The 13,692-nt window shown below is 53.4% G+C and overlaps 1 protein-coding gene across 1 annotated transcript; it reads left to right on the top strand.

Annotated features, from left to right (window-relative positions):
• The first annotated feature begins 540 nt into the window (after positions 1-540).
• On the top strand, positions 541-13,685 carry LOC135980011 (class I histocompatibility antigen, F10 alpha chain-like). The gene is made up of 3 exons (XM_065580104.1): positions 541-698; positions 7,260-7,523; positions 8,085-13,685. Exons 1-3 carry the CDS (start codon positions 638-640, stop codon positions 8,093-8,095), a joined length of 336 nt encoding a protein of 111 aa, XP_065436176.1. The 5' UTR covers positions 541-637; the 3' UTR covers positions 8,096-13,685.
• Positions 13,686-13,692: the final 7 nt, after the last annotated feature.

The raw sequence follows: 13,692 nt of genomic DNA, 5'->3' as shown, positions 1-13,692 counted from the left end.
AGCTACAGACTGGGGGCAGTGAGGCTGTAGGAGTGCCAGGGGTTGTTGTGGGGTCACTCCCCGCAAAGGGAGAGGGACGGGAAGGGGTTAATTCATGAAATCCAGAAAGTGATTAAAGTTCCTAGCCGGACAGACAAGTCCCTGAGCCCCAGGAAGGGGTCTCGGGCCTGGGGGCTGCAGGTCCGACTAGAGCTAAGGGCGCTGCTGGGACACTGTGTGTAGTGGGGGGCTGAGAGCCCCTGACCCGAACTGTGACCCCTTCCCCTAGTGCCACCCGCCCCCAGCCCGCGGGTGCGGCCCCCCGAGTTCCAGCCTCGGAACACACGGACCAGCTGACCCCAGAGAGGCGGGGCCAGAGACCGGCCGAGCTAATGGCGGCTCCGCCCATTACAGCCCCGGGGCCCAGGTCTCATCCCGCCCCCGCCCCGGCTCAGACATTCGGTTCCCCTTCGCCAGCCTGCCCAGCGGGTTCTGCCCAGCGACCGGTGACGGAGGCGGGGCTGCGCGCCGCTATTGGCGGGATGGTCCCCTCTCAGCCAATCCCTGCAGACTGGAGGCTCATACGGCCAGTAGCTGGGAGCTGGAGTCCGGTCTCAGCGCCCCGCGGGGTTCTCGGGTTGTGGGGCCGAGACCGGGCATGGCCCTGGCGCTGCGCCTGCTGCTGCTGGGGGCTGTAGCCCTGCCGGGGGGCCACTGCCGTGAGTATCGGGGGGAGACCCGGGGAGGGGGGAGCTGGGTGTCGGGGGGCAGTCGGGCTGGGGGGTGCAGGGAGGGGGGAGCTGGGTGTGGGGGGGCAGTCGGGCTGGGGGGCGCAGGGAGGGGGGAGCTGGGTGTCGGGGGGCAGTCGGGCTGGGGGGCGTAGGGAGGGGGGAGCTGGGTGTCGGGGGGCAGTCGGGCTGGGGGGCGTAGGGAGGGGGGAGCTGGGTGTCGGGGGGCAGTCGGGCTGGGGGGCGCAGGGAGGGGGGAGCTGGGTGTCGGGGGGAAGTCGGGCTGGGGGGCGCAGGGAGGGGGGAGCTGGGTGTGGGGGGGCAGTCGGGCTGGGGGGCGCAGGGAGGGGGGAGCTGGGTGTGGGGGGGCAGTCGGGCTGGGGGGCGCAGGGAGGGGGGAGCTGGGTGTCGGGGGGCAGTCGGGCTGGGGGGCGCAGGCAGAGGGGAGCTGGGTGGGGGGGGCAGTCGGGCTGGGGGGCGCAGGGAGGGGGGAGCTGGGTGTCGGGGGGCAGTCGGGCTGGGGGGTGCAGGCAGAGGGGAGCTGGGTGTGGGGGGGCAGTTCTGGGCTCTGCGTTCAGAGGTGTCAGGATAACCACACCGCTCTCCCCACCCCCCAGCACTGAGCGGTCACTGACATGGAACGGTGACGTTGCTATAGTGACTGGGGGGGTCCTGGTCCCCTTGTGCCAGGTGCTGCCAGGGTCACTGCTGGGACACTGTGTGTAGTGGGGTGCTGAGAGCCACTGAACTGTAACCCCTTCATCTAATGCCAACCTCACCCAGCCAGGGGGTGAGGCTTCGTTGGGGCCAGAGCACCCATGGGTGCTGCACACGCTGACAAGCCCGTCGCAGCCCCGTGAGGTGCTCAGACTGGGAAATCCCCGGGTCCAGGCGCTGCCCAGGGTGTTTCATTCCCCGCGTTTCAGGGCAGGGCGGAGCTTTCAGACACGATTCTTCCTGTTTGCTCAGGTTGAGGGAGAGGGAGTAAATTAGTGCCCTCCCCCCATAGACCAGGGTTAAATGAAGGGAAAAGGCTTCTTGGATCTCTGACCTTTCTTGGCTCCCAGAAGGTTCTTCACGCTGGGTTTCACCCCAGTGCCTGGAACTCCTGAGTGTGGTTTGTCCTTGGCTACGTACGGCTAAGTTGTGTCAGCACCAGTCCAGTTGTACTCCCAGTCAGCAATGGCAATGGGTCGTATCTGTAGTGGAAGCAGGTCGTTAGAGGTGTCATCCTAGAGAGGAGATGTTAACTCCCCTCTGTCTCTGGTGGTGTTTTAGCACCCCAGGGCGAGGGGAGAGTCTAGAACCCTGGATCTGTGATTAATCAGGTCTTAGTTTGGGTGCGAGCTCCCGTTGCAGAGCACAGAACAGCTGCTGTGTTTGTACTGTTAGGATATCCCGTAGCTGCCAGATAAAGAGCTTCCGGATCCCAGTAAGATGGGGTGAGGAGAGGGGAAGGCACATCCTGCTTTTCCTGGCATGGACTTGAATTTCCCTTGTTCTCCATGAGGCAGCAGCTCAGACGCTGGGCAGCTCAGCAGCCCGTATTGATCCGGGTGAGGCTGCGGGGTGGGTTTGGGGTTTGTTTAAAATGGCTTAAGGCACATTGGTGCCCTTGTGACACCTCAGTAACAGGTGTGGTTTGACCTAAACAGGGTTAGGCCCCAGTGCAGCCTGGCCCTACTGGGTCATAGAAGATAAGGGTTGGAAGAGGGGAAAAGGACACTGCCCAACTTACTTGGGGTTCGCAAGAAGGCTGGCTAACCTAGTGAGAAGGGCTTTAAACTAGGTTTGTTGGCGGGGGGGGGAGGGTAAGGAGACCAAAGCCCTGAGGGAAGTGGGATACCAGGAGGAAGCAGGAGAGCACAAGAGAGGAGGACTCCTGCCTCACACTGAGAAAGCAGGACGATCAGCGAGTTATCTTAAGTGCCTATACACAAATGCAAGAAGCCTGGGAGACAGGCAGGGAGAACTGGAAGTCCTGGCACAGTCAAGGAATTATGATGTGATTGGAATAACAGAGACTTGGTGGGATAACTCACATGATTGGAGCACTGTCATGGATGGATATAAACTGTTCAGGAAGGACAGGCAGGGCAGAAAAGGTGGGGGAGTTGCATTGTATGTAAGAGAGGAGTATGACTGCTCAGAGCTCCAGTATGAAACTGCAGAAAAACCTGAGAGTCTCTGGATTCAGTTTAGAAGTGTGAGCAACAAGGGTGATGTCATGGTGAGAGTCTGCTATAGACCACCAGACCAGGGGGATGAGGTGGATGAGGCTTTCTTCAGGCAACTACCAGAAGGTATTAGATCACAGGCCCTGGTTCTCATGTTGGACTTCAGTCACCCCGATATCTGCTGGGAGAGCAATACAGCAGTGCACAGACAGACAGATATGGCAGGCGACCAACTTGGCTTAACAGTGAAATCCTTGCTGATCTTAAACACAAAAAAGAAGCTTACAAGAAGTGGAAGATTGGACAAATGACCAGGGAAGAGTATAAAAATATTGCTCAGGCATGCAGGAGTGAAATCAGGAAGGCCAAATCACACTTGGAGTTGCAGATAGCAAGGGATGTTAAGAGTAACAAGAAGGGATTTTTACAGCTATGTTAGCAACAAGAAGAAGGTCAAGGAAAGTGTGGGCCCCTTACTGAATGGGGAGGCAATCTAGTGACCGAGGATGTGGAAAAAGCTAATGTACTCAATGCTTTTTTTGCCTCTGTCTTCACAAACAAGGTCAGCTCCCAGACTACTGCACCAGGTAGCACGGTATGGGGAGGAGGTGACCAGCCCTCTGTGGAGAAAGAAGTGGTTCAGGACTATTTATAAAAGCTGGATGAGCACAAGTCCAATGGGGCCGGATGCATTGCATCCGAGGATGTTAAATGAGTTGGCTGATGTGATTGCAGAGCCATTGGCCATGATCTTTGAAAACTCATGGCAATCAGGGGAGGTCCCCGATGATTGGAAAAAAGCTAATGTAGTGTCCATCTTTAAAAAAGGGAAGAAGGAGGATCCGGGGAACTACAGGCCAGTCAGCCTCACCTCAGTCCCTGGAAAAATCATGGAGCAGGTCCCTCAAGGAGTCAATTCTGAAGCACTTGGAGGAGAGGAAAGTGATCAGGAACAGTAGCATGGATTCGCCAAGGGCAAGTCATGCCTGACTAACCTAATTGCCTTCTATGATGAGTTAACTGGCTCTGTGGATGAGGGGAAAGCAGCGGATATGTTAATCTTTGACTTTAGGAAATTTTTCATACCGTCTCCCACAGTATTCTCGCCAGCAAGTTAAAGAAGTATGGGCTGGATGAATGGACTGTAAGGTGAATAGAAAGCTGGCTAGATCATCGGGCTCAACAGTGATCAATGGCTCCATGTCTAGTTAGCGGCCAGTATCAAGCGGAATGCCCCAAGGGTCGGGGCCGGTTTTGTTCAACATCTTCATTAATGATCTGGAGGATGGCATGGATTGCACCCTCAGCAAGTTTGCAGATGACACTAAACTGGGAGGAGTGGTAGATACGCTGGAGGTAGGAATAGGATACAGAGGGACCTTGACAAATTAGAGGATTGGGCCAAAGGAAATCTGATGAGGTTCAGCAAAGACAAGTGCAGAGTCCTGCACTTAGGACGGAAGAATCCCATGCACTGCTAGAGACTAGGGACCGATTTCCTACGCAGCAGTTCTGGGAAAAGGACCTAGGGGTTACAGTGGATGAGAAACTGGATATGAGTCAACAGTGTGCCCTTGTTAGCTTTTTTGGCAACATCCTTTTGGGTTGTATAAGTAGGAGCATTGCCAGCAGATCGTGGGACATGATCATTTCCCTCTATTCGGCATTGGTGAGGCCTCATCTGGAGTACTGTGTCCATTTTGGGGCCCCACATTACAAGAAGAATGTGGAAAAATTGGAGAGAGTCCAACGGAGGCCAACAAAAATGATAAGGGGGCTGGAGTACATGACTTATGAGGAGAGGCTAAGGGAACTGGGCTTATTTAGTCTGCAGAAGAGAAGAATGGGGGGGATTTGATAGCTGCTTTCAACTACCTGAAAGGGGGTTCCAAAGAGGATGGATCTAGACTGGTCTCAGTGGTGGCAGATGACCAAACAAGGAGTAATGGTCTCAAGTTGCAGTGGGGGAGGTCTCGTTTGGATATTAGGAAAAACTTTTTCACTAGTAGGGTGGTAAAGCACTGGAATGGGTTACCTGGGGAGCTGGTGGAATCTCCATCCTTAGAAGGTTTTTAAGGCCCTTCTTGACAAATCCCTGGCTGGGATGATTTAGTTGGTGTTGGTCCTTCTTTGAGCAGGGCATTGGACTAGATGACCTCCCAGGTCTCCTCAAACCCTAATCTTCTATGATCTTACAAAACTGGGTGACTGGGCAATAAAATGGTAGGTGAAATTCCGTGTGGATAAATGCAAAGTAATGCACATTGGAAAACATTATCCCAGTTTATACATATAAAGTGGTGGGATCTAAATTAGCTGTTACCACTCGAGAGATCTTGGAGTCATTGTGGATAGTTCTCTGAAAACATGCATTCAATGTGGAGTTTCAGAGGGATAGCCACTTTCATAGAATATCAGGGTTGGAAGGGACCTCAGGAGGTCATCTAGTCCAACCCCCTGCTCAAAGCAGGACCAATCCCCAGACAGATATTTGCCCTGATTGCTAAATGGCCCCCTCAAGGATTGAACTCACAACTCTGGGTTTAGGAGGTCAATGCTTAAACCAGCCATGTTAGTTTGTTTCTGCAAAAACAAAGGGGAGTCCCATGGCACCTTAAAGACTAACAAATTTATTTGGGCATAAGTTTTCGTGGGCTGGAACCCACTTTGTCAGATGCATACACGAAAGCTTAGTCTTTAAGGTACCACAGGACTCCTCGTTTTTTCAATGCGCAGTGGCAATCAAATAAGCTAACAGAATGTTGAGATCATTAGGCAAGTGATTGATAGTAAGACAGAAAATATCATATTGCCTCTATATAAATCCATGGTATGCCCACATCTTGAATACTGCATGCAGATGTAGTCATTCCATCAGAAAAAAGAAATATTGGAATTGGAAAAAGTACAGAAAAGGGGAACAAAAATGGTTAGGGGTATGGAATGGCTGCTACATGAGGAGAGATTAATAAGACTGGAACTTTTCAGCTTGGAAAAGAGATGACGGGGGGGGGGGGGGGGAATATAATGAAAGTCTATTTTTCCACAGAGGTTGCGGAAGTCATGGGATCTGCGACTTCCAACAAACTCCATGACTTCAGAACACGGCGGCTGGAAGCTGTGCGGTCCCCCTGCCACCTGTAACAGCCGGGAGCGGTGGGGCGGCCTCCGTGGGTTGTGGGGGAACCAACTGCTCCCAGTTGCTGTGGGTGGCAGGGGGACCCGGAGCTCTGAGTGGCCTGCAGTTGCCTAGCCCCTGTGTGTGGTTTGTGGGTCACGCAGCTGAGCTCCCCATTTTGCCATGGATATTTTTAGTAAAAGTCACGGATGGGTCACGGGCTTCTGTGAGCTTTTCTTCGTTGCCCAGGACCTGTCCAGGTATTATACTACAAATATCCATGACAAAATCATAGTCTTAATCAAGACTGGTATGGAGAAAGTGAATACCGAAGTGTTATTTACCCCTTCACATAACACAAGAACTAGGGGTCACCCAAATAAATTAATAGGCAGCAGGTCTAAAACAAACAAAAGGAAGTATTTCTTCACACAACACACAGTCAACCAGTGGAACTCCTTTCCAGAGGACGTTGTGAAGGTCAAGACTATAACACAATTCAAAAAAGATCTAGCTAAGTTTATGGAGGATAGGTCCACCAATGGCTATTGGTCAGGATGGGCAGGGATGCTGTCCCTAGCCTCTGTTTGCCAGAAGCTGGGAATGGGCGACAGAGGATGGATCACTTGATGATTCCCTGTTCTGTTCATTCCCTCTGGGGCACTGGGCATTGGCCACTGTCAGAAGACAGGAGACTGGGCTAGATGCGCCTTTGGTCTGACCCAGTCTGGCCGATCTTATGTTCTGAATAAATTACAGTAAATTCTGTGCACAGCCGGTGTTCTGGCTCCCACCTGTAGCTTGGACACATTCCCCTGCCCACCTTGCCTTCCCCAGCTTCAGCTCCTGCATCTCCTCTCCCCCAGTCCTCCTGCCCCACCCTCTCCCATAACACCCCTTTCCTTTTCCCCACACCGCACTCCAGCCCTGCCCCTCCTCCTGGGCCCCCTCTCCTGCCTCACACTCCCCTGTACCCCCAGTACACTGTCCCCATATGCTCCCGTACTTCTCACATGCTCCAGCCCCCCTGTACCTCCCTACCCCTTCCTCTCCTCACTCTCCCTCCAGCCCTGCCTCCTTTCTCCTTCTACCCCACCGTCTCTTTCTCCCCGGTCAGGCCGTTCTGTGAGCCCTTCCCCAGATCTCCCTCCCACAGGAGCCCTCCTAAGGGATGGCGCTGCCTCTCGCATATTGCCAGGGGCTCCTGGCAGGGTCTGGTTCGGTCTGACTCTCCCCTCCCCCAATCTCCCCCCTCAGGCCTGCACTCCAGGCGCATTTTGGACACTGTGGTGTCGGAGCCTGCCCCGGGGCTGCCCTGGTACAGCCGTGTTGTGTATGTGGACGATCAGCTCACCTATGTCTACACCAGTGGGACGAAGAGGGCGGAGCCCTACACGCTGTGGATGGCGCAGAACGAGGGTTCGGAGTTCTGGGACGAGGTGACCTGGTGGGGACAGCGCTTCCAGAAATGGTACAACGCGAGTCTGAACACCCTGAGTCAGCTCTACAACCGGACTAAGGGTGAGTGAAGGACACAACACGACCTAGGGATGCAGGGAAATGGGGTGGGGGTTGGGAGTGTGGTTGATGTAAACAGGGTGAAGGGACACCGGGATGTGTGTTGGGGAGGGGACAGAGTCCGAAGGCGCATTTTCTCGCTGGAGTCAGTGTGAATGTGGGGGACAAAGGGATATGGGATGGGGGGAGGGGCTGCAGGATGGAGGGTCCATGCGAAAGAGATTTTTTTGACACCCTCCAAAGTGGGACTCTCAGATTGTCCCCTCCCCAAACAGCCCAGACTTCTGCTACCAGTCCCACTTGCAGCTGCCTCTGCTGCCCTTCGGGGGGGCCCCCTCCCACCCCCGCCCTTTCCCAGACATATATTTCCCAGACAGAGTGGCAGAGGTGCAAAAGCCAGAAGTTCCCAGCAGACCCGGCTAGTTCGACCTCCTGGTGACGCAGGCCAGAGAATCGCACCCAGCGATTTCTGGACTGGGGGTTTGTTCCTCCTGGCTACAACAGTGACTCTGTCAGACCCTAGAGCTAGAACAGGGTTCTGAGACGTCTTGTCTCAATTCCCAGATATCGAGTGATGGGGAACCCCAATATCGACAGCCCCAAGTGTTCAGACATCATGAGTCAGACCACCAAAATCCTGAGTTTGGCTTAAGCGTTGTAAGTATTTTGGGAATAATATTGGAGCTTATTTTTATTTGCCCTCTGGTTTGAGCCCTTAGGGGACACATTTCTGGGGTTTTCCCTGCTGCTAGAAGGACTAGAAGTTACTGCTGTAAGAAAAGAGAGCTGAGACTTTCCCCTAATCCCATGAGTCCAGGAACTGGGGATTTATTAAAACCACCCACTATCATGAAACGCACAGTAAAGTCACAAGAGCAGGCCGTGCTGCATTCACCCCAGCCCTGGGGAGAAGCTGCTCACCAGTGAGCCTCCTTCATTGTTCACTTTGTCTTATTTCCAGAGTGAGTTTTTCTCAGGTCAGACTCCGCAGAGTGTCATCAACTTGGGCTGGAGAGTTAGTGAGAGAATCAGCCCCTGCAACGTGCAGATTTCAGAGTAGCAGCCATGTTAGTCTGTATCCGCAAAAAGAACAGGAGTACTTGTGGCACCTTAGAGACTAACAAATTTATTAGAGCATAAGCTTTCGTGGACTACAGCTAAATTTGTTAGTCTCTAAGGTGCCACAAGTACTCCTGTTCTTTTTGCAACGTGCAGAGACTCCCGGGCTGCCTTACTCCTGGCAGCACAAACCCAGCACGGAGCCCCCGGGGTCAGGCAGGTTCCCCTGCACGCTATTGATAGACGTGTACAGAGCCGTTCTTCCTGCTCAGTCCCTGATGTGGGGGGCTGTAGTCACCTGGCCAGGCCCCCGATTGTGCTGTCTCACTTAGCACGGGAATGATCCATAAGCGTTCAGTGCCTGGCGCTGCTGAACTGTCCCTGGCAGGTGAGGGTCTCTCTGATGTAATTGCTCCTCCCTTCCTGACAGGGGACTCGTGAGTGACAATCCCTGTTTTCCCCGTGTCAGTGGTACTGGCCTGTCGCATTGGTGCTCACCCAGGAGTGTCCCCAGCCCCTTGTTGTAGCACCTCCAATCCCTCCTGGCTCCCAGCACTGACAGCAGCAATGAGAACTAATTCCTGTCCTGCCCTGGACACCTGGGTTTCTGGTGGCCCTGCCCCAGGACTAAGCGACAGGGTGGAGGGTTGCCAAGTGTCTGCCCCCCAGCCCGCCCCCTCTGTAGCTAGTTTAACCGTCTCCTGACTAGTCTCACCCATTGGTCCCCTGCTGTTGAGCCTGTCCAGCCTGACCTGTTCACACGGACACCAGCCTCCCCAGTGCTGAGAGAGGGGCTCCGCTCGCCTGCGCTGGGGAGCTGCTGTTCTGTTCCCACTGCCCCCTCCCCAAACCACTGTCCCTCCTGCCCTCCTCCCCCCATTTACCCCTCTTCCTCCCCCCATCCTGGGGCTGCCAGATCGCCAGAGACTGTCCTGAGTCCTGCATCTTGACCACCAAGTGTTCTCTCTAGCTGTGTCTGCCCCCAACACGCACATGGGGGGAATTCGGGGTCTGGTCCCTCTGAGACCTCATCGGTGTCCTGTCACAGAGTGTGGGGGAACTCAGGGCCCTGCACCCCCGGCTTCCTGCGATTCACCATGACTCTTAGTCAGCCAGTAAAGCGGAAGGTTTATTTAGATGACAGGGACACAGTCCAAGACAGGTCTTGCAGGCACAGACCACAGGATACCCCTCAGTTAGGTCCATCTTGGGGTCCTCAGGCACCCCAGCCCCCTTGGGAGGTCAGAGCCCTCTCTGCTTCCCAGCCACCTCACCAGCCAGCTTCCGAGACTCTCCTTCAGCGACCCCTCCCACAGCCTTTGTTCAGTTTCCCAGGCAAAGGTCTCACCTGGCCTCTAACCCCTTCCTGGGTTCTCATGTTACATGCTCAGGTATTCTCTGTTGGTCAGTGTCCCATCCCCCCATTGCAGACTATCCTAGCCACACTCCCCTGTCAGCATTCACAGACCACATTAAGAACAGTCCCAGTTCGTCACATGCCCCACCCTGCTTATCCCTGTGGAGTGCAGCATGGAGGAGAAGAGGGGTGGGTGGGGAGGGCTGACCCACCCCACTCCTCTCGGGCACCTGGCTTGGGATCTCTGCGTGTCTGTGACCAGCCGCCCTGCATCTCTCCAGATTCTCAGTGGTTCTCTCGTTACTCCATCCCTTTTCACCTCAGTTGTTTTCTCACTTTTTGACTTTAGTTGATTGGTATAAATCAGCAGTGTCCAATAGAAATTCGATGCTAGCCACACTTGTGGTTTTGTATTTTTCTTATTAGCCACATTACAAAAAAGCCACATGCATTAGCCACAATTCAATAGCCTATTAGCCACCTGTGGCTAGTGGCGAACGTATTGGACACCACTGATATAAATAGTTAGTTGGACTCTTCTAGCAGAGTTTCTTTTGCTCCTGAAACTGGGCATGTCTCGGTCTCCGGGCTTCAAACCCGGTGCCTCCTGTGGCAAGCCCATGCCTTTGAGCGACCTACACTCCAGCTGTCTAAAGTGCTTGGATGAGACTCCTATTGCAGATCGCTGTCAGCTCTTCCACCAGTTCAGTCCACATCTGAAAAAGGACAGGGAGGCCAGGCTGAAGTTGTGACGGGTTTGGTCACAGAGACTCCCCTTGAGACTGTCACTCCATGTCCTGGGATACCACTGAGAACAACCCTCCTACCCGAACAGGTTTCCCTCCACTCCCGTCTTGCTGAGTTAGACACACCAGTCACCTCCAGCACAGACTCAGAGGTTGGGCCACAGAAACAGATTCACTCAGCCCAGGGGCTTCTCAGTTAACAGTGACTTTCCCAGCACTCAGTATTCAACCTTTTTGGGAGCCCAAACCCCAAATAAATCCCTTTTACTCTGTATAAAGCTTATACAGGATAAATTCATAAATTGTCCACCCTCTATAACACTGATCGAGAGATATGCACAACTGTTTGCTCCCCCAGGTATTAATCAGTTACTCTGGGTTTATTAATAAACAAAAGTGATTTTATTAAGTATAGAAAATAGGATTTAAGTGATTTCAAGTAATAGACAGAACAAAGTAAGTAACAGAGCAAATTGAAACAAAACACTCAAGTCTAAGCCTAATACATTAAGAAAATGATTACAGGAAATATATCATCCTCAAAGATGTTCCAATAAGTTTACTTCACAGACTGGACTCTTTCCTAGTCTGGGCCCAATCCTTTCCCCGCTACAGTCACATTCATAATCATATTTCCATAAAGTATGTGGAGTGCAACGTCACAATCCTTAATCCTGAGTGCCAAAGTGGGTCTCTGACCCATTCTAGACCTGCAACATCCCAAAGACTGAAGTTGTGCATTGTCTCCATCATTCCTTCCCTGGATGTAGGGGACTGGGACGCCACCCTCGATTTGAAAGATGCCTATTTCCACACCTCTATTTTCCGAGGCCACAGAAGGTTTCTTGGGATCGTTGTGAACCAGACTCATTGCCAGTTTACCATCCTCCCGTTCAGCCTGTCAGCAGCCTAATGGGTCTTTATGAAATGCTGGTAATAGTGGCAGCCTTCCTGAGAAGGTGAGGGGTGCATGTGTATCTGTACCTCAGTGACTGGCTGGTCAATGACCAGTCCAATCCCAGGTGAAAGCCAGCATCCACCTCGTCCAAACAACCTTTCGAGCACTGGGCCTGCTGATAAACGAGCAGAAGCCAACACTCCTCCCGGCTCAGAGGATAGTGTTTATCGGAGCGTTGCTCAATTCTACCCAGGCCAGGGCCTTCCTCCCAAGAGCCCACTTCCAGTTAGTGTCGTCACAGGTCAAGGCCCACTCAGGCTGTTGGGTCACATGGGTCGCGTGCCTATACGAGGTGTGGTATGCGAGGTTGCACCTCAGACCCCTACAGGCTTGGCTGGCCTCAGTGTACCAGCCAAACAGCCATCATTTGGACTCGGTGCTCACAGTGCCTGCCCATCTTTGGCACCTCACGACACAAGGTCAGTGGTCCCGGCAGCAACTCTTGCTATGGATAAACGTCAGAGAGCTCAGAGCGGTTGGCCTAGCATGTCAGGTGTTGTTACCCACCATCGCAAGCAAGGTGGTGCAAGTTCTTACAGACAATATGGCAGCCATGTTTTACATCAACAGGCAGAGAGCGGCCCGCTCTTCTCCCCACTGTGTCAGGAGGCCATTTGCTTGTGGGAGTTCTTCATAAAGCACTCAATCCACCTCAAAGCTTCTCCCCTTTCGGGAGCCCAGAACAAGCTGGCAACTCAGATCTTCTCACCATGAATGGTCCCTATGCCCCAACATAGCAAGGACCATTTTCCAGTGGTGGGTACTCCCCTCGTAGACCTGTTCATGACCAGACAGAACAGGAAATGTCAGCCGTTCTGCTGTCTGTGTGACTGCAACCCGGGCTCACTCACAGATGTCGTCTTACTCCCTTGGAGAAATCACCTGTTCTGCGCCTTTCCCCTCTCCCCCCAATTCCTTTTGTGCACAAGATCTTGCTGAAGATCAAGAGCGAAGATTATTCTCATAGCCTCAACCTGGCCACATCAGCACTAGTGTGGCTTATTTCTAGACCTGTCAGTAGCAACTCCAATGCCGCTCCCTCCCCTTCTGGACCTGGTCTCGCAAGATCGCGGCCAAATACTCCATCTGCCTGACAGGTCCATGTTTAAACCTGCAGAACTGGCCTGTTCGGAGCAGGTCTGCTAGGTTTTGCTAGGCAGTAGGAATCCAATTACCAGAGCTACTTACCTTGCCAAGTGGAAGCGTTTCTCCATTTGGTCTACCCTGCAAGGCCTCTCAGCGGGGTGCCAGAATCTCCCTATGAGTGTGGGGGGGCTACCGGTGCTGAAACTGTGACTCCGCCTCTTCCCCAATTCCCCTCCCCCCGCTTCACCTCTTCTCCTCAGGCTCTGCCCACTCCTCCCCTTCCCCTCCCCCCGCTCTCACCTGCTGCTAATGTGGCAGGGCCATGGCCCCTTGGTCCCCCTGTTCTGGCACCCCTGCCTCCTCACCCACTGAGTCATCTTTCAGATGAAGCAGATACTCCAGAACCGTCTGGGAACAGCCAGGTCTAGCGATTTCATCCGTTAAGGTACACCTAGGAGCGATCTCCGCATTCTACCCCTGCTGGGTGGTCAGTCAGGTTTTTCACATGAAATGTCCATTCCCTTCCTCGAGGGCTTTGAAAGGCTGTACCCACAAATCTGGGAACCCATCTGTGATAAATGAGTGGGGGTAGCACCCCAACCATTCAGTAGCTATAGAATCCTCCTTAGCAGCTGTACCCTAACTGCCTTACCTGTAAAGAGTTAAGAGGTAAGCTTAAAATGAGTTGGCACCTGACCAGGGGAACCAGTAAGGAAGCTGTACCCTCTCAAAGTGGGAAAAAGTGCTGGGTGTGTGGGTCTTTTGTTCTCTTGGCTGCAGAGGGACAGGGCAGTACTTATGCCGTAAAAAGCTCTGGGCCAGGTATGAAAAATTATCAGGATCATACCTAGAAACTACTCATTTGGAACCACCGATATGGAAGTTGTTAGGGTTCCCTCCCCACTCTAAACTCTAGGGTAAAGACGTGGGGACCCGCATGAAGAGCTCCTAAGCTTTTTCTACCAG

This window comes from Chrysemys picta, unplaced genomic scaffold, assembly GCF_011386835.1.
Source record: "Chrysemys picta bellii isolate R12L10 unplaced genomic scaffold, ASM1138683v2 scaf1592, whole genome shotgun sequence".
Taxonomy (NCBI): Eukaryota; Metazoa; Chordata; order Testudines; family Emydidae; genus Chrysemys; species Chrysemys picta.
This window is presented reverse-complemented; position numbering and strand designations above follow the sequence as displayed.

Bases quoted from the DNA above. Each gene is read 5' to 3' on its own strand.
- LOC135980011 (XM_065580104.1), top strand. From the start codon at position 638: ATGGCCCTGGCGCTGCGCCTGCTGCTGCTGGGGGCTGTAGCCCTGCCG. The intron at 699-7,259 runs GTGAGTATCGGG...CTCCCCCCTCAG, and splicing joins CCTGCCGGGGGGCCACTGCC to GCCTGCACTCCAGGCGCATT.